Source organism: Protopterus annectens, chromosome 5.part1, assembly GCF_019279795.1.
Source record: "Protopterus annectens isolate FY-2018-M chromosome 5.part1, PAN1.0, whole genome shotgun sequence".
In the NCBI taxonomy this organism is placed as follows: Eukaryota; Metazoa; Chordata; order Ceratodontiformes; family Protopteridae; genus Protopterus; species Protopterus annectens.
Genome location: NC_056736.1, coordinates 616,535,923 through 616,557,261, shown reverse-complemented (window position 1 = coordinate 616,557,261; position 21,339 = coordinate 616,535,923). Strand labels below are relative to the sequence as shown.

At 37.9% G+C, this 21,339-nt stretch overlaps 1 protein-coding gene across 1 annotated transcript in view; it reads left to right on the top strand.

Moving 5' to 3' along the window:
- RXFP2 (relaxin family peptide receptor 2) overlaps positions 1-21,339 on the top strand; it is a 1,960,183-nt gene that overhangs the window by 1,760,431 nt on the left and 178,413 nt on the right. The window contains exon 11 of the mRNA XM_044073236.1: positions 18,297-18,368. Coding sequence (XP_043929171.1) covers positions 18,297-18,368 — 72 coding nt within the window. The remainder of the gene's footprint in view (positions 1-18,296; positions 18,369-21,339) is intronic.

The window sequence follows — 21,339 nt, the reverse complement described above, 5'->3', positions numbered from 1 at the left end:
AAAGCATGTCTTATCATTGTTTAAGATTCAATTTTAAAATTTAAGTTTAAATTAAATTAAATTTAAATAATAATAATAATATATTGTAATTTTAATTTTTAATCTGAATTTTGAGACCAAGTTGAGCTTACAGTTAGCTGAAAGAGCTGATAAGAAAATTAAGTAGCTTCTATGTTATTTAATTTGGAATTGTTTTGAAAGATAAGCTGCACCCCTTTTTTCTGTTGTACATCTTATTAATTTTCTGGTTTCACTAAAAGAGCTTTAATTATATTCTGAAAACAACAAACACAAACTCCAACTATTTTTTTCCGTCGTTTCATCAATCTAATATACCATAACCAGTTGGTACAGCAGATGCAGGGTGGTGTAGTGGTGCAGTAGTTAACGTTGTCACTTCACAGTAAGAAGTTCTCCAGTTTGATTCTTGGCTGGGGTGCCTTCTGTGGACAGTCTGCATGTCCTCCCTCTATTGATATGGGTGTCCTCCATGTGCTTTGGTTTCCTCCCATATTCCAAAGACATGTGCCTGGAATGTTTCTCCCTGGGCCTCTGTTGAAAATAAACTCTGTCCTTGTCAGACTTTCCTGGTCAACAAATGATAAATAAATATCTTCTGAACCAAGACATATTTTTTAACTGTGGACTACAATAATCATTTTCTATGGTGTTGCATTTGCATTGGATGTGGTAGAGTCATGTGAAGTCCTGCTTCTAGATCATTGTTTATTCCAAAATAACAGTTCATTCAAACAAATGAACAGTAAACCAAATTCCTGAACATGGATTGTCAACATGTATTTGCAAAGGCTCCACTAAATTATTCAACCAGTACTGACTGACCAGTTTTCAGAAAAGAAAATTCCTCCACATTTGTGTGTATCATCTATGAATTTGAGGAATTGTCATGCCCTTTAATTTATGTAAAAATACTGATGAAGTTATCTTCATACAAGGTAAGACTCTTGAACTGCAAGACTCCACATGTAATAACTAGTTTTTCACAAAACAAATACAAATGAGCTTACTGTTACAAATCAGCAATATACAATCATCATCCTCTAAATTTGTAGTGTAATAGTTTATTAATGTAAAAATGGATTTTTAAAAATATTTTTTCAAACATTCATTAAGAAAATAATGAGAAGTTGTTTCACATATATAGTTGCCTAAAATTATATTGAATTTTTGTAATTCGTTTATCTGGCCCTGGCCTACAGATAGTACTTTTCTTGTCCTTGAATTTTTCTGGTGATGCATTCCACACAGTCACCACTCTTTCACTCTAACAACTGGTGGTTATTTTATTAATTCTTATTCCTTCCTTTCTTTGTAGCCGATACCTCCATCTTATTAGACGGAATATTTGTAAACTTAAATTATAAAATGAATTAATTTCAGAAAGCCTTATACAGAGAGATATCATTTCCCTTCTTAATGTGCATTAAGCAATGCTTTTTTTATCTAGTGGTCTGAAAGTTTTGCTACAGATAATAATCACGTATTTATTATTTATTTATTTGTCTTTGTTTACCCGGAAAGTCTGACTGCGTAATACTCATTTCCAGCAGAGGCCCGGGGAGAAAAGCTCCATTTGCTTATATTACATTATACGAAGTTCCAGTCAAACACTGAGTAGTTACATTTCTATTTACATTTATACAGATACAATAGTTACATTTAAACATTTTAAGATTTTTTTAAGATAAGATACTTCATGCCTCCTATTTTTTTTCCAAAATGCCCTTTGTATTTGTAGCTTATGTTTATATTTTACTAAATATGTGATGTAGATGTTGCCCATATTTTAAATTACTTCTTCTCAGACATTTGCTGCCCATATTTTAAGTTACTTCTTCTCAGACATTTGACAAACAGTAGTGTGGTTTCCTTTTTCCTGGGTGCTGAATACATCAAAATCAAACTACACTTATTAACTGCCTTTTTATAAAATACTATCGCTAAGCACATTTTACATTAGTCTTTTGTTAGACAAAGCCCACATAATGCTCTACAGCCTTTTTTCCTATTTTACAACTTGTCTTAACTTTGTTTTTTCTAAGCTTACTTACCTCATTTTATTATACCTCTGCTTTAAATGATTCTCTTTGGCCTACTTGTCTATAACTCACATTATAATATTTGCTCATTGTCTACATTTGGCATCATTCTACCAGTTATAGTGTCTTTTGGCTTATCCCGGTTAGGGGTCACCACAGCGGATCACTGGTCCTCTCATGGCTGGCAGTGGAGTTTTACAGTACCAAGTTACCAGCCCGACACCCAATCTTCACAGAAAGCACACACACACACACACCCACACACCCACACACACACACTCACACACACACACACAAACCCACACACACACCTACCTGCATGTCTTTGAAGTTCAACCGACCATGGGGAGGACATGCAGATTCCGCATAGAAGGCACTCCAGCCAGTTAAAGTATTATTTACATATTCATTGAGGAAAACCTTATCAGCTTTGTTGCAGCATGTATCAAAAAACCAAACAAATAATTCTGCAAGACAAAACCCTGTGCTATCATTGTTTGAGAGACTTTTTTAATAACATTTCTTGTCTTCATTAATGGCCCTATCCCAATCAAACAACAATTAAACTAATCAACCATATTAGGTGATAAGTTTAGAAATTTGGTATTGCTGATAAAAGATCTTTTACTCATTTGAAGCATTTTTAAAATTTTAGTAAACCACATCCATGTGAAAAATCTCCATTTCTTGCTGACATTGCATTTTCCATAAAATGAAGACATAGACCAAAGGGTTTGTGGAGCCTCATCTGGTTTGAACCTTGTTCTAACTGTTTTATTTCATGGTTCATAATGAAGTATGTAACCATGTCCAACTCAGTGGCATAGAGGGTTGATGTTTTACCTCTGCTGTGGCAGATGGGTAGAGTTGGGGGAGGGGCTAACAAGCAAGGGAGGACCATGATATTCATTCTGGAGAGGGGGGTCTATTCCCTGTCTGCATCTACAAATCTATTACTAGTATGCAGAGCCTTGCAGTTAATTAAAAGCAGAAAAATCTGTGGGACATGAGCTTGGTATAGCAAGCTGGTGATGGCAGTCATCATTAGGATGTGTGTATGGAAGCATTCATTCACATGGGGATGACATAATAAATCTTTGTAGTGACATAAGGGTCCATACCATCCCAACAAGAGTGGAGATATGACCATATGCAGGTAAGAGCATGAACTACCTCAATGGCTGGCAGTATCATGATTCTTCCAGTCATCTCACTTCCATTCTGAAGACCTATGATTAGGGAACAACTGGGCTCAAAGCCAATATGTGGGGGGTGGGGGGGGTTTGATGGTCAGCAAATATGCAGAGTTGAAAAAAGCACATAGAAAATGAACTTCTCACTCCTTCAGAAAGTGTTCATCTAATTTCCCTGTAGTGGGTAATAAAGATATTACTTTATACCTCAACATATGCAGTTTTGATTAGTTTGCATTGCAATTTCAATAGCATGTTCACTTTATTCTGTTCAGCCTAAAGATAGCACTTCTTCAACCCATCATTAAACAAACTATGCAAGCTCTACATGAGCTTTGATCAGTTAATTTAGATCTCTGTTTCCATCCTCATCCAGTTATTTGTCACTGTACTCCTTTAATTGTCCTAACTTGCTTTATCTTTATAGCATCTTTCTTTTGTCTCAGGTTATTTATTTATTTAACATTTGTTAACCAGGAAAGTCCAACTTGGAACAAAGCCAATTTTCAGTGGAGGACCAGGGAGAAACACTCCAGATACAAGTCTTTGTAATGCGGGAGGAAATCAGACCACCTGGAGGAAACCCACACAAACACAGGGAGGACATGCAGACTCCACACAGAAGGCACCCCAGCCGAGAATCAAACTGGAGAACCTATTGCTGTGAGGAGACAACCCTACTGCTGCACAACTGGGCCATCCAGGTTAGGATATTTTTTTTCAGAAGATGTATTCAGGTTACAATCCCATTTCTTTTTTCACACGTAATTCAAGAAATACTGCTGTTGATATCTGAGGGTGGTGTGGTAAAAAGATGTGTTGCCTAATCGTATTTCTTTACTTCCATTTATTACTTGTAAAAAAACTTAAGGTTTAGAAGACAGTTGCAGTTCAACTAATGCAGATTGCTAAGCAGTAGTGCTACTAATGCCTAACAGTGGAAAGAAATATAATAAGTTTGCCTAGGTTCTTTCAGATGACTGCTAATAATATGGTGACGAGTCCTAAGGTAGTGTAGCCTAGGTTCTTTCAGATGACTGCTAATAATATGGTGACCAGTCCTAAGGTAGCTTAGGTATTTTGTCTATTTATTTATTTTACATTTGTTGTCCGGGAGATTCCGGCTGGATACATGCCCATTTTTAGTGGAGGCCCGGGGAGAAAAGCTCCTCCAACCAATACTAACATACAAGTGAGTTATTAATACATAGTAAGCAAATTGTCTGGGAAAGGACATTGTCTTATAAGATTGCATAGGTTTACATTATATAGTTGCTTAAGTACCAGAAACACGTTGTTTACCAAATTGAATAGGTTTTACAGTTTGATAGTGCAATGATCCTGGTAATGGCAAGAATATTTCGAAATTTCGTGGTTTTTAAGGTAAAAAGTAGGATCGTGTTTGGAATGTAATAGATTCCATAGGAAAAATAGCTTAAGAGATCTAAGTAAAAATGGAGTAAAAAAGAGTTTTTGATTATGCTTTCTGTGCGAGGCATGGACGAGAGTGGGAGCAACAGCGGGGTAGGGTCAACCTGGGGGGTGGCGAGGGCATTGCTTAGTGAGCATGAGATGTTCTTTAAGTAGTTTTTTGACTGTAGTCATTGAGTTGGCCGAGATGATGGCGGAGGGTAATGCATTCCAGAATTTACCGATGTGGTTGGGGAAGACGGAGTCGCTTGCTGAATTATCGAATTTAGCGACCTTGATTAGTCTTTTGTCACTAGAGCGAAGTTGTCTGGGATTGGCTTGTAATTTAGGTAGGTTAGATAGTGCCTGTGTTTTATTGGGAAATAGTAAGAGTTTGTGGGCAAAAGGGAGCTGATGAAGTGTGAGGAGATTTGGGAATTAAAGCCAATTAAGTGACCGACAGTGGTGAGCACGATAGGGGGCACTGGTGGCAAATCTGGCAATCTGATTATAGCAGATGTTGAGCTTGGACATTTGGGTTTTAGGTAGGTTAGTTAAGATGGGGGGCAGTGTATAGTAGTGGGGAGAGGAAGTGGGTTTGGGCTATGGTTGTTATAGCAGTTGGGGTTAGGAATGGATTATTGTTATAAAAACTGCCCATTTTTTGTGGATGTTTTTAATAGTTTCATTTATATGTATATTAAACCTGAGGTTGTTGTCAATAGTGACATCTAGCAGTTTGGTATGAGTGACTGGGGAGATGATAGTCCCATCTCTGGATGAGATATTGAACGGGATGGGCATTGGGGCTGATTTGTTAGGTTTAAATAGCAGAAGTTTGGTCTTTTTGGCATTAAGTAAAAGGTTTTCATTAAAAAAACATGCTTCGGTAGTTTGGAAGGCGTTTTGGGTGATGGAGAGGAGTTTGTGGGGTTTATTGGCTGAGCAGACTAAAGTTGAGTCATCAGCATATTGTATGATAGTTGCACCTTGGCAGATATTGTGGAAATCATTAATGAAGATGGAGAATAGAAGGGGACCTAGAATGGACCCTTGACAGACTCTAGTTGTAAGTGGTAGTAGAGAGGATTGGCTGTTGTCCCATCGGACTGATTGTTCTCTGTCTTGCAGATAGTTTTGGAACCAGGCTAGGGAGTGATGACTAAGACTGAGATCAGTAAGGGGGTGGAGCAGTTTGGGATGATTAACCATACTGAAGGCTTTTGAGAGATCTAGGAATATGGCAAATGTTAGTTTATTAGAATGTGTGTCTGTTTTGGTTGATGGGGTCTGTAAAGGAGAGAAGGGCTGTGGTCATACTGTGGGCAGGTCAGAATCTGTGCTGGGTTGGAGAAAGTAGTTGGTTATTTAGTAGGTATGGCATGAGTTGGTGGTGTATACATTTTTCAAGAATTTTAGCTAATGGGGACAGGATAGCTATAGGGTGATAGCTGGTGAGTTCAGTGGATGTACCGCCTTTATGTAATGGAATAATGTAGGAAGTCTTCCAGATAGGTGGTACAGTGCTTTCTGATATGGACATGTTAAGCAGAATGGCAACAGGGTAGGCTATCTCATTGGCAGCCAGCTGAAGGTATTCTGCAGGAATGCCATCAGCTGCCAAGGTGGTAGGTTTAAGTTTAGTTAGTAATTTTTTGATGTAATTGGTGGAGATAGGTTGGAACTGGAAGGTGGTGTTGGGGTTGACTGGGAGTTTGAGGAGATTGTTAGTATTTGTAGTGGGTTGTTGAACTAGTTTGGAGATGGTCTTAATGAAGTATTTATTGAAAGAACTAGTTATAGCTGTGATTTCAGTAGTGGAGGTTGGTGGTGGGGTGGGGGATTTACCAGGGCAAAGTAGTTTATTTATTGCTGACCAGAATTTTCTGGGATTATGTTGGTGCCCATTTTGCAAATGTAGGAAATAATTATTTTTGTCTTGTAAGAATAGCTTTCTTGGTTTCATTTCTAAGTTTTTTAAATTGTTGTCTAGTTGTTATGGTTTTTGTGGCTCTCCAGTGGTGCCAGGCTCTATTTCTTTGTGCAGTCTTATTTTTGGTCTCTTTGGTGAGCCAGGGAGAAGAGTTAATTTTCACTTTTCTGGTGCGAAAGGGGGCAGGGGGCATGGGCATTTAGGATCTTTAGGAAAGAGCTGTTGAACTGATTAACAGTTTCCTCTAGGGGAATTTCCTTTAGTGTGTTCCAGTTTTGGTATTTTACTTCAAGTTTAAAACTGTTTGGGTCGAAATATGTTTGTTCCAGCTAGTTTGATATATTGGGCTACAGTTGCTATGGGATTTGAGTTTTAGTAGGAAGGTGGGTTGGTGGTCACTGAGGGTGTCAGGTAGGACACCTGATTGATATGGGGTATTGATATTGTTTATCAAGATCCAAACTAGGAGACTTTCTTTGGTTTTATTGTTTCCTAGCATAGTGCTAGTGTGAGTGACTCGGGTGAAGTTAATAGAGATTAATATGGTTGGTGGGGTTAGTAGTTGAGCAAGTATGCCAATCTATATTAAAGTCACCTGGAATAATTGTTTCTTGGGGTAGATTTTGATTAACTCAGTGTAGAAGGGCTTCAAAGGAAGGAATATTGTTGCCTGGGGGAATATATCCAGAGATAATATTGATAGATTTTCTATCACTAAGTTTGAGTTTGGCTAGAAGAAGATCTGTGGTATTGAGGAAAGGGATAGGACTATCTATAGAGTATATTTTCAGGTTATTTTTTTAAAAGTAATGCTACCCACCCCCTTTTTTGGATAATCTATCTTTGCATAAAACATTATATCCGGGTGTGAGGAATTCACTATCAGGTGTTGTAGGTTTTAACCATGTTTCAGTTAGGGATAGTAGGATGGGGAAATAGGTGAATATTAGAGAATGCAGTAGATGAACTATCCCATAAGCACAGAAGGAGAAAATGGAACTAAAGAAGCGGTATACGTATTTTTAGCCATGTTAGATATGCTTGACTATGAGGATAGAGCTAAATAGCAACCTCTTTATATTATTGGTATGTGGGAAAAAGGAGAAATGACCAACTGTGGGGCTTATGTTAAAGTAAAAATTGGTTGGTTGGATTAGATTTTGTACTATCCTGATGAAGAAAGAGACATCAATGCAAAGGTTCTTTGTTGCAGGGCAGTTAAGGCACATATTGGTAAAATATCAGGTGTTTGTAATTAATTTGATGACAAGGCAAGGTGTACAAGCATATAATTTTTGATGATTATCAGTGAATGTACCTCTTCAAACTACAATATATGTGGCTGTCTAGTTGTGTACTATTGGACTAGAGCCCAACGTACACCACCAAGTTTTCCATTACTTTTTATTCCAATTTGCATGGCGCAGCACAGTGCTCAGCTCTGCTGAAACACACCTAATGATGTAACTGGCAATTGCTTATGTTTTGTTTAAACCACCTGTGTTAATAAAGAGTTGCTTTGCATGGCAGGTTAATGCAGTGTGCTGTAGGAGTGATTGGCTTGGGTTTGATACATGGCAGAGGTGTTTATTTTGTTGATGTGTCTTAGGCTATGATAAGCGCATACAGTCATTATAGCTCTATTAAGCCGAGCTAAGTGAAGCTGTGTGGTGGTGTGCATCACACAGTGTCACGCTAAAAAATATAAATAAAAGAAAAAATGGGAGATAAGAAAGTGGCAAAATGGGGGCAAGCAGGGGGAAAATATAGTGAAAGGCAGGTAGGGATGTGAAGGATGGGTGTAAGAAAGAGCCATAGCTATCCATTTCTTGTACAGCAAAACTGTGCACTTTGACAGAATTTGTACATGACTTTGACTTCTCCACCCCAGACGGAGGGGTGGGGAGAACATAACTCCATTGTCAAGCCAGGTGGACTGAATTACGTGTGTCTAGTGGACATGTGTGCGAAATGGAGAGCTATGTATGGGAAAATATTTTTGGGGGGACAGGTGCCCTTTTTTTTTAAAGTGTAAATGTTGGGGAAGTGACATAGGTATGTGTGGGGGAGGTAAGTTGGGTAGGTGAGGATGCAGTGGCAAACAGACAAGACAACAGACAGGAGAGGTGTGTGACACATGAGGGGGTGAACACCTTGAATAGGGAGGCTTTTGTGGAATCTAAGTCCCATGTGCCTCCAGATGGCCGCACCATGACTCATGTCCCCACCCATGGGACTGTCAGCACTGCTACATCACTGCCCTGAAGGTGGCAGTGCTGGAGGCTGAGCACCAGGGTGAGGCTGCCCACCAGGTTGGCCAGCATGCCCTCAGTCTGGCATAGGAGGTGGTCATAGCCACTGTGCACTATCCTGCTCACCAAGACAGATGGCTCCACTCATGTGACAACTCCCCCTTCACCACTACTCCCAGAGGGGGGATCAAACCCTTTCCATGGGGTGGTAGTACTACCCGACACTGTAGGTAGTACAGAGGCAGCAGAGGAGGCACCACTGGTCTGGGTCCTAGATGTGCTGGGATCTGATGCCATGGCTGATTGAGGAAAGGTAGGAGGATCAGCCAGAACTGACTTACCTTGACATGCTGTGGTAAATGAGGTATAGTAATAAGTTATGGTTAGTAACAACCAAGCCATTGTTAGTATTAACAGAATAAAACATCATATCTATTCATCCAAATACTTATTAACGTATATTATGTGCAACACAACATTAAGTAACATAACAGTCAGTATGGTAACAGCATGTCAGTATGAAGTAAACTATAAGGCCAACAAAACAGTTAGTTTACCAAATATGTTAATATTGCATCATAATAAAACACATAACAGTAATCAACCACATTTTCCAAAATATAGTTAAAGAAAATATGTTATTATTAAATCATAATAAAACATAACAATAATCAACCACATTTTTCCAAAATACAGCTAGTTTTGCAAAATCTGTTAATATTAAATCATAATAATAAATAACAGTAGTAAATAAATAAAGATAAGGGGAGGGGACAGAGAGAGAGAAAAAAATTCCAATACTGACACTGCAGATTATATCTCTGAAAACACTGATAATAAATACTCCACGGTGTGTCGTGTCAGTTTTGAGTAGAGAGACTACAATTCTCCTGTAGCCAATGCAGCACATGCATACCTCTCAAGCTGTTAGCTTGGGTTACTATGGGCCAAGCAATAACAAATGCAGGTACACCACTACACAGAACAGTTTCATATAATGTGAATTTATATAACTACCTAGATATACTGTTAAAGGATTTGGTAATACATTGCATTCCAGGTAATAATTTATCTGTTAATCATGTGGCAGATGGATTAGGCAGTTTTAATTTCATTACAAGAAATTATGACACTTGAGAGGCATGTTTGTGTACAGTAAGTAAATTAGACAGCCGTCATGCCTTAGTTGGCAGGCATGGGAGTAGAATCCAATAGCTGTGACTGCAGGGGACACCTGCAAATAATGTAATAATTGACTGCAGCAACTTAGTTCAGACATGCAAGGGATATAGCCATACTGGGATTACAAAGCTTTATTTATGAATCAGCAATGCTGATGAACACGTTCTTGGTATTGATGTTAACATTCTGTGAAATATAAACACAATATCTGCTCATAATATGGGCTACCTCATCCATGTATTTGTTGTGTTCCTGGTGAGAGAGAAAATGTGAGCATTACATGACTGCTACTGAAATTTAGTGCTACATACCACTGGATTCGAACCCAGGACTGTGTATGTAGCAAAATGTACTGCATAGAAAGCATTTAACAGACTGAGCTACTGAGTCATTGCTGACTATTGATTGAATGATACTTACCTAGAGATCACCTAGAACTATACTATGAATTGAGCAATACAAGTTACAGGACATTCCTCTGGCATTCTAGTACTATTACAGTGTTATACTAGACTGCAGTGACAGAAGAACACACACGCATGTTATACAATCATACTGTATGTATTAAAATAATATTTAATTTAGAATCAACAATGCTAGTGAGCATGTTTTATTGTTACTGGTTTGAAATATCTGTGAAGTCCACACACGATATCTGCCCATGGACTGGGCTACCTCACCCATATACTTTTATTACCTGATGTCTGAGGAGAAAGCATTATGTGACCAATACTGGCCTAGAGACAGCCTTGGGCAGTATTATGAGTTAAGCAATCCAATTCACAGGCCATTAGATTTGCAGGCTACAGCTATTACAGTGTCACACTTAACTGCAGCAACCTTACCATAGACAATCAATGCATACGGCTCTACTGCAATGGTTATGACAGCACAATCCTGCTGAACAACATTTTGCTTACTGTTATTGGTACTGTTATTGTTTTATTGAAATGCAGTTCTTCTTGTTCATTTAGTGCACTACAGCTCTGCAGCTCTAATTGCCCATTTATTGCACTACAGTTCTATTTCCCCATTTATTGCACTACACTTTTTCTTGAGTATACTTTATTGCAGTAAATACTTTATTCTTACTTGCTTGTTGCACTACAGTTGGCATACTAAATGCATACTTACCATGTTCATGGTGCAACCTGGCCAGGTACCCGGCATGGGACTCAACATTGCGAGCCCTCTCAGCTGCAGCTGTTGCAAGTGAAGCATACAATTATGCATACCAGTTTTGCAGACATTCAGCTTGCATTTTGGTAAGACAGGGGAAGACATACGTACATACTTGTGGGGCATTCCCATCTCTTGCCTCTTGGACCCAGGTGTCCAGGGTTCCTCTCTTTCTCCTTTTCAGGTCTTCATAATGGTAATGAAACTGCTCACCTGTGTGGGAGATACCAATAACACTGGTGAGTTCCCTGGCCTAAATGGTCCCAGGCCTCTGTCTTACACTCTGAGTCCTGGAATCCACCCTGCATCAGACAGGGTTCATGTTTTTTAACAAGAAGCCTTATCATGATCCTGGAATCCTGAAGGCCCCATCTCTGTGCCCAAAAGAGCACACCTTCACCAACACCACCAACCATACCAACAGTTGATTGAACTCCAATGACTACTGCAGAATTTCCACCTATTGGGCTTAATATTGGTTGTTTTCCCACCCTTACACGTCATTGAGCAACATTCAAAAAAGTGCCGCATCAATTAGCAGTGTGCAAACCAGCAAAGCAGAGCTGAGCAGTGGGAAAACTTGCAGAACTATGGTTTAGCAAAGGTTATTACAGCGCAAATATTAACAACCGTTATGATATTTATGCGGTGTTTAGCATGGTTGAGCAGAGCTCAGCAGAGTGCAGCAGTGCCATATTTTACAATTTTGTTATTAAATTATACTAAATTAGTACATTCAGTTATAGACATGTTCTGCCTGCTATGGATTCGAACACAAGACCTACAACACATATAGCCATAACTCTACCCATTAGACTACTTGGATATTATGAAAACTACTATACCTTCACATATACTACTGAGCTACCTGTTAGCATTGCTGTGCACCACCCTGTGCCATGCAAACATGCAAAAACACACGTAAACAAACCTAGAGATAAACAAGTTAAATACATCTGATTTCTATTTTTAGATGTCTGGCAGGTGTCAGCTGTCTATATGTGAGCACATCTTGGCATTGCTGCTCTCCACGCTGCACTGCACAAACATGCATTTAAAAAAAGGAAAAATTAGAAAAAACATAAAACATCATAAAAATTACGTTAAATATTTGACACACTTCACAGCATTACTACAGTGGTGGGGAGCATTACAAGGAGCCCCAAACTAATCTGCAGCCATGGTAAGCCACTACTCCTCTCCCTATACTGATTCAATATCCATGTTCCTCGGTTGTTCCTCAACAGCATCCCATCATTAATAGGCATGGTGTGCTGCCAAGGGGGATTCTGCCCCTATTTTTCCAACATCTTTCTGTGGCAGTGGGAAAAGTTATATGTTTTTGCTTCAGATTTTTTGTCTGCTCATTTATAATTATATTTACATTACCTATATGACATTTTCATCTTGTGGTCTGGTAACATAAAACATTTTTTTAATTTGTTGAATATATTAATAGCACTACTTCATTTTTATCTTTTCAGTAAATTTTGATCTTAGTAAAATTATTTTTTTTTGGATGCTACTATTTATAAAATAGTGTTAGTAATTATTCTTTGTCCACCATTTTCAGAAAATCTACTCATTGTAACAGTTTGTTGCATTTTAGTAGTTTTTATCTCCCCACCTGGTAAAAGAGAAATGTCCTTTAAGGGCAGATGATTAGATTGTCTACATTAGTCTCTGATGATACACATTTTGTAGATGAATTGGATATTTTGGCTGGGACATTTTAGGAGAGAGACTAGCTGTCTATTATAGTTGAGACTATGAAGTAGGCGATATTTAGGGGCAGAAATACCATATTTCTGCGTATTGTAACTAGCATTGAAACTGAGAGTCATCAATGGTATTAATAACAAGAACAAATGTTGATGTGTTTTGTATGAATACAATGGTGCCACAAAGGATATAAGATTTATTTTGGAGAAAATTTGGAACAATATTACTGACCCTTTAACATATGCAGGCATTTTGGGTGAGAAAATATTGTTAGTTTATAAAAATAATAAACCTTCAAAGCGAGTTCCTTGTCAGCAAGCAGGACCCAAACAACGATTAAAAACCAAACGTGTTTTATTTAACTGAAACGTTTTCGCTACGGAAATCCGTGGCTTTTTCACAGGTAAAAAAACAGTACATTCAAGCATCACTTTACTTTTAAAAGCTCTAAGAGGAAATGATGTCATTTGATTACCTCTGAGCGGCGAACATTTTTTTTAAAATACAGAAAAGCTCAAAACTTGTGACGTAATCAGTTTTGACAAACACCAAAATAAAACTAACCTATCTTAAACACATTTGATAGGTCCTAAAATAATATTAATAATAAAACCTTTTCTAAGAAATGACAATGCTATGTACAAATATTTTGTTAACAACTCTATTGTATATAAAACCAACTATACTGCCAGAGATATGTTTAAAATAGATCAAAACAAATACCTATATTTACAAAAGAGGCAATACCTCATAATTACACCTTGACAAATGACAGGAGCACAAAGTAAACGGCGATGATTTAACAATCTATAAGGAGAATATCACTTCTTAATAGAAGTGTATATGTACATTACACTGGAACCTGGTTAATATACAGGTTACCCCTAGTGTACAAAATAGTAACAACTAAGTGTTCTTCTGTACATTTACCTGAAAGAAAAACATCACCATTTTTTTCATTTTTTAACCTATCTTACACAATATGTTGAGTACTAAAAGGGTGTGGTTAAAAAAGTGTTTAAATGTAAATGTTAAGAGTTACCTGAAATAAGATTTTAACTTTAAAACAGGGGCAATATTGCAGTTGCTATTCAAGCCTGGATCTATAAGTTTGGAGTCCTGGAGTTTATAAAAATAAAAGAATTGAAAGCAGTATTTTGAGAAGACTGTATTCGGCATTCATCAGACCTATCATTGAGTATAATGCCCCTTTTGATATGTACCTAACCAGGCATATCCAACAACTGGAACATCCACAGAGTTTCCTCATTAAAAGAATACAGGGCATAATTAGTATGTCCTATGCAGACTGGCTCAAGGCCCTATCCCTGTATTCTGTCTCCTACAGACTTTGGAGAGGAGATTTATGCTTAGCATATAGGGCATTGTCAGACACCACTCTGATGGACCTCCTGCATATCCACAAAACAAACAGCACCAGCATTACCTGTTCTAAAGATTAAACCTTGCCTGTGATAAAAATAGGACCTGCTGGAGAGATAGGTGTATATCCCAGAGACTACCCCATCTATGGAACAGGCTCCCCATCCATGTAAAGCAGAGTTTCTCCCTAACCCAAATCAAGTGCAACTTGGACAATTAGATGGGAGACCGGAACTCCATCCCTGGTTTGGCACCTATGTCTCTAATGGACACAGGTAACCTGTAAATGGTTCATCTCCCAGGCTTACACTTATCAAGGCTATCAGAACTTGTCAGAGATTTGGGATGCATGGCTAGGCTTAGTGGTTGTTAGCCTAGTAAACACTTATGAACCTATGAACCTATAAGACTTAGAATGGTTCCCCCAACTCCTCTTTAGGTAATAACGGAATGAAAACATGTGAATATTACTCACAGTGCAGGTTTATTTGGGAAGGGGCAAATTTTATGTTGGCTCATAATCCCAGAATTTTGCCTCTTCATGGTAAATTTAATTGTAGTACAAAAGGGATGGTGTATTGTTTAAGTTGCCCAGCTTTTTATGTGGGCAAACTGAGAAGGTCCTGAGAAAAAGGATATATCAGCATGTTTATGATATTTCTAGGGGAATTTTGACTAATGCCCTTTATAATCATTCTGTAAATTACATGGCTTTTAAAATGTTTAAATTTTTTATTTAAGAGAGGGTTACCTTTTTTAAAAAAGGATGTAATTGGGTGGCTCATCTTGGAGCCCAAGAATTATTTTGGCAATTATATTTTGATGCAACAGACCCGTGGTGGTGGTGCTGTGGTAGCGTTGTCGCCTCACAGTAAGACGCTGTCCAGTTCGATTCTTAGGTAGAGTGTCTTCTGCGTGGAGACATGCATGAATGGGCATACCTTCGTTGAAGGTTGTGCGTCAGGCCTGGCATGCCGCTATGTAAAAATCAACTGCCAATCATTAGCGGACCGGAGATCCACTGTGGCAACCCCTAATCAGGAAAAGCCGAAAGACACAAACAAACATATTTTGATGCAACAGACAAATCTGGTTTAAATGAGAATACGACAAGTAATTGTTTATTAGTTCTCAAAAATATGAAAGTATAGAGTTTGTAGAATACAACAATTAATTGTTTATTAGTTCTCAAAAATAGAGTTTGTAGAAGTGATTAGTTGGTTTTATACAATAATAGTAATAATAGTAAGAGTTTTATATGTGTTTTAAATGTGTTTTGGATGCACCATTACATTTTTTTTTTGTAGATGTGGTATTGTACACTTGATGGAACTATCTGCTTTTCTGTTTAAATGTCTGTCTGGAAGGAGCTTTTTAGCTGATGAAGTTCTATGCATTTGTATGAATGAAAGTGCTAATCAATAAAATATCTCGTTGTGGCTTCCTTTTGTGGCTTTATTTTTGGTATTTATTGTTTTGGTTCAGAAGTTTGTGGGTTGATTTTTGGTTAAAACAGTAGATTGGCATTTGAAAGCTGTTTCATGTCACTTAAGTTCAAATTCACAATTGTTTCAAAATTTCATGGAAGTTGCCATTCATTCTATTACATTATGATAAGCAGACAAACACAAATATCTTTAGTCACTAAGTTCAAAACATCCCAAACAAAAGTTTATACACATTGCTTGTTATGAAAAATAAAAACTCTAAAAACAATGTATGTTGCATACACAGATTGATTTAAAGAACAAAAACCTAAAAGTAATTACACATATACAATTTATTTTAATATATAAAAAACTAAAAAGTGGAATGGACACTCCAAAATAGAGTGATGAAGTATTTTTGTTTGTAAGACAAAAGCAGTCAGTCTGCAGTTTTATTCCATTAACATTCGTTGAAGTGCATTGAACTTTGTTCTGGAGTGTCTGTTCTACTTTTTGTTGTTTATTTTGGTATTAGTTAGTTTACTGAAGTTTATTTTAATTGATATAATAGTATCGAAAATATAAAAATATATAAAAATGTCATGTTTTATGAGTTGTTAACCATTGTTAACCATGGGCAACTTGGTCCATATAAACATCCCAATAAAACTAAATACTAAGTACCCAATTCATAACTTGGCTGATCATAATTTCTAAACATTTTTTAAAGAACTCTGATCATTTAAGTTAGGTTCCACATTACATTTAACCTTGGCTGGCATATTAATTCCTTGTATTGTATCTAGATTCTCAAGATCCCCTCTGGGATCTTTTAAAATTTTATCCAAAATAGTGAATTAAATGATAAAACTTTAATTGGTCCCACTTTTCACTATTTGTCTAACCATAACATTGGTACCATTTGCTGAACTTCTCTGCCTAAATGTTCTGGTAAAGCCTGAATGAATAATAGAGGAATGAAATGGATAGCCATACAATGAAAATATATATTCCTGATACGCCATGTTGGTACATGAGCTACATTTCATGTCCTCACCTTTATCATCATGTTTTTTTTCCTCAGAAAATCACAATCCTTTTTTACTAAACTAAGGCAGACCTGAGATTTCTGCTGGGAATAATGTATATGTTAAGTAACATGACATTCTTTTGCCTATATGATTAAAATAGGTGTTTTTCTCATAGTCTGAAATACAATTTGAAATGTTTCAGACATTCTGCAAATAGGGCTGTGAAACAAATTCACACAGAACAGACTCTGAGTAAACATCATCAATCACAATATTGTGAAGAGCAAAAAAGAAAAAAGTTTTTTTTTTCTAAATCAGTTTATTTTCATGATCAGACATTACCACCCTCTGCAGCATACCCCAGTACTGTGTATATGGTATGGTTTCCTCTGTATACCCCAGTACTGTGTATATGGTATGGTTTACTCTTTATACCCCAGTACCTTGTATATGTTATGGTTTCCTCTGTGTACCCCAGTACTGTGTATATGGTATGGTTTACTCTGTATACCCCAGTACTGTGTATATGTTATGGTTTCCTCTGTATACCCCAGTACTGTGTATATGGTATGGTTTCCTCTGTATACCCCAGTACTGTGTATATGGTATGGTTTACTCTGTATACCCCAGTACTGTGTATATGGTATGGTTTCCTCTGTATACCCCAGTACTGTGTATATGGTATGGTTTACTCTTTATACCCCAGTATCTTGTATATGTTATGGTTTCCTCTGTATACTCCAGTACTGTGTATATGGTATGGTTTCCTCTGTATACCCCAGTACTGTGTATATGATATGTTTCCTCTTACAGAGAGAGAAGATGAGAGCTGTGATAGTCTCCCAGATTCCATTAGGATTTGATTTGCATTGTATATCAGTTCTGTGTTTTTGTGTGAAAGAAAAATTATGTTTGACATCCCTGACTTTTTTAGATGCATACTTTTAAAATGATAGCCTTCATGGACAGTAATCCTTAACAACATCAGTACTAACAAAGTCTAACACTGTTTCTCTATGCAACAGCTAAGACTGTTCAGTCCAGAATTACCTTTCAAAGCTATGTTGGGGTACAACTGACAATATAATACATACTCTGTAATGTTATACTGTCGACAGCATTAAACTGTGCAGATCGCTAGAAAAACACAGAGACAATATCAGGTGCTGTGTATCTGCAAATCTGCAGTTATGTAAGTTATATTAGATGCATGTCCTTTTCTTATTTAATTGTCTGGCAGCCATGTACGGCACAAATACAAGTTTAATGCCTTCTACACAGCTATACAACTAGACTATCCATGTTTGACTTTCAGAGTATATAATAATGTACCTAATGCTTTTGATTTCACCATAGTCACAGATACTAATATTGCATTACTTTCTTGTATCATGCAAGACATAGTCATCTTCTGGTTATTTTGTCCTGGTATTTTGCTGTCATATACTTCATGACAATATTACTAAAATTGGAAAATTTGACTTTATTATTATTAATGAAAGTTTCTTTTCTCTTTGCCTTTAGGTCTCTTCGGAGAAATCACATAACCTACCTGTCAGAAAAAGCCTTTTCACCATTGGAAAGTCTAGGTGAATTGTAAGAATAACATTTGTTTATACAAAGTGTGTTTATAAGCAGCATATTTTTAGAAGGCAGTTTTTTTTCATATTCAGTATATGATAACTTTATGAAACTAGACATTTTCAGGGTACTAATACCTTATCAAGAAGCAAACAGATGGGGCAAAGTATTGCAGCAGGAAATGGTTATTTCATTACACTTCATTATATTTTATTCAGTTGGTTAATTATACATTTGTTAAAGAGAGACACAGAGACAATTAAAACAATTCTGTTATTTTTATTAAATGGTATTTCTCCACAGGGTGGTAATGCATCAGTAGTTAAGATAAGGCAAATGTAGTGAGTGTATTGCCTCCGAATAGGCCACAATGTATATGGATTGCAATTCCTAACCAGTACCCCACAAAAAAGTATCAAAATCTAGCTATCTATAAATATACCTATAGCTGTCTATGTAACTATTATCTGCGCGTGTGTGTGTGTGTGTGTGTGTGTGTGTGTGTGTGTGTGTGTGTGTGTGTGTGTGTGTGTGTGAATATATAAATGCTACAGGTCATAAAGACTAGAATTTGTCATAAAACTGAGAGGAAGTGGCAATTACTACATTGTTTAATCAATTATTTCCTGTCCTTTTACTAATAAATAAATAAACAAACAATGTTGTTTGCCAATTGCTTAAGTTATACAGCTGCCCCACACATGCCAGTGTGCAACAGTATATCCTTGTCTGCTAGTCTGGCTGTAAACCCAGAGGATTAAAGCTCACTTTTGTTAATGACAACAAAAGGAAGAAGCTGTTGCAGAAAAAGAGGAAAATCCCACGATGCAAAAAATTCCCTTATCAGCCTCAGTAAGAAGCTGAGATACCTCGTAAAATCCTCCAAAGCTAGTTACGAAAATAAAATGGTCAAAGATTCCAAACACAATCACAAGGCATTCTATAACTATGTCAAGAATCTAAATAGCAATGCTCAGATCTGCTCTGAGCTACAACAGAATGGCATTAAATATACTGATCCCAAGGATATTGGAAATATCCGGGCAGATTGATTCAGTGCCAACTTCGCCCCCCTCTCACCCCCTAAACGGCCCATCTCAATACTGGAAGATTGCCAAATTCTGGTAATAACAGCCACACAGGTAAAAAATGCACTCTCCAAAGCTAAGAATACAGCAACCATGGGACCAGATGACATCCCGGGCTGTGTACTACATGAACTACAAAATCTAGCACCTCACCTAAGTGTCATGTTTAGTCATACCCTCACCTCAGGCTTCATGCCCACTGAGTGGCGCACAGCTACAGTTATCCCACTCCACAAGGGGGGATCCACCTTGGATCCCAGGAACTACCACCCCATCAGTTTGATGAGCCTGATCTGCAAGGCCATGGAATGTATTATCATGGAACTTATAAACAAAGATATTGGCAACCTTCAAACATTGGACCCCACCCAGTTTGGGTTTGTGAAGGGACAATCTTGTCTCCTGAACCTGATTGACTTCTCCTAATCAGTCTCCAGAGCTGTGGATGAGGGTAAGGCAGTCCACACAGCCTATCTGGACCTTGCCAAGAACTTTTGCACCATCCCCCACTCTGGAATCATAGATAAACTTACTAAGCTGGGCATTAATCCCTACATCACTCGATGGGTTGCCAACTGGCTTACTGACAGAACCCACATTGTAAATGTAGCTGACTCCAAATCCATCTCCAGACAAGTGACAAGTGGAGTACCTCAGGGTTCAGTCCTGGGACTGTTCTTGTTTGGCATCTACTTCTCTGAAGTACAGGCCAACACTAAGGGACTCTGGCTAACAAAGTTCGCAGATGACTGCAAACTGGAAGCCATTATTGAATCCCCAAATTATGTGGATACTCTACAAAAGGGCCTTACAGAAACAGATGCTTGGTGCCAGAGCCATGGGCTCAATCAAGCTCAATGCCAAGAAATGTATAGTTATCCCCTTTGGGGAAAAAACATGTACCCGTGAATTACCACATAGGTGGCAGTACACTAAACACCAAAAGTGTGATAAGAGACTTAGGGACACAGGTGGACAGTGGTCTCACCTTCAATAACCACATCACCACAACAGTCAGGAAATCCTTCTATGTGGCACACCTCATCACTAAGGGCTTTTCATCCAGAAAAAAGGAGGTCATTGTCCCACTGTACTCATCCCTCATTAGACACATTATAAAATACAATGCCCCATTTAGAATGTACCTCTCAAGACATCTGTAACAACTAGAAAGGCTGCAGAAATACCTCACTAAAAGAATCACAGGCCTAAAGCAGATGCCCTATGCATGACCGCCTTAAAAAACACCAGCTATACTCTGTGGCATATCGTCTACTCAGAGGCGATCTCTGCTTAACATACAAGGCCATGTCAAACCCAGAGCTGTTGGACATGCTACACTTAAAGAAATCCCAATCCCTCAGAGCCACACGCTCCAGAGATCTAAACCTTGTCAGCACAATAAACAAAACATGCTGGAGGGATAGGTTCCTGACCCAGAGACTCCCCAGACTCTGGAATAGACTGCCCATACATGTCAAGCAGAGTGCCTCCTTGGCCCTCTTCAAATGGAACTTTGACGATTGGATGGGAGAAATGAAATTCACCCCGGGGATCACGTCAGTCACCCAGGGGTCCAGGAAAGTGAATAGTGTGGAAAGAAATAGCCAGGGAATTGTTATGGCTAGGCTTGTATATGCCCTAGGGCCGATAGCCTAGTACCAACCTATGAACCTATGAACCTATGAACCTTTGAACCTATGATGTGCTTCAAGTAGTCAAGAACCAGATTTGATTCTTTCCACCTCCATTTGTCTAGTGGTTAACAAATAGATACATAGATAAAATTAAAAAAAAAATTCACATTCCTTTTTAGAAAGATACTGTGATTCTGCAATGAGGGCAGCCGCAGTGGTGCAGCGGTTAGCATTGCCACCTCACAGCAAGAGGTTCTCCGT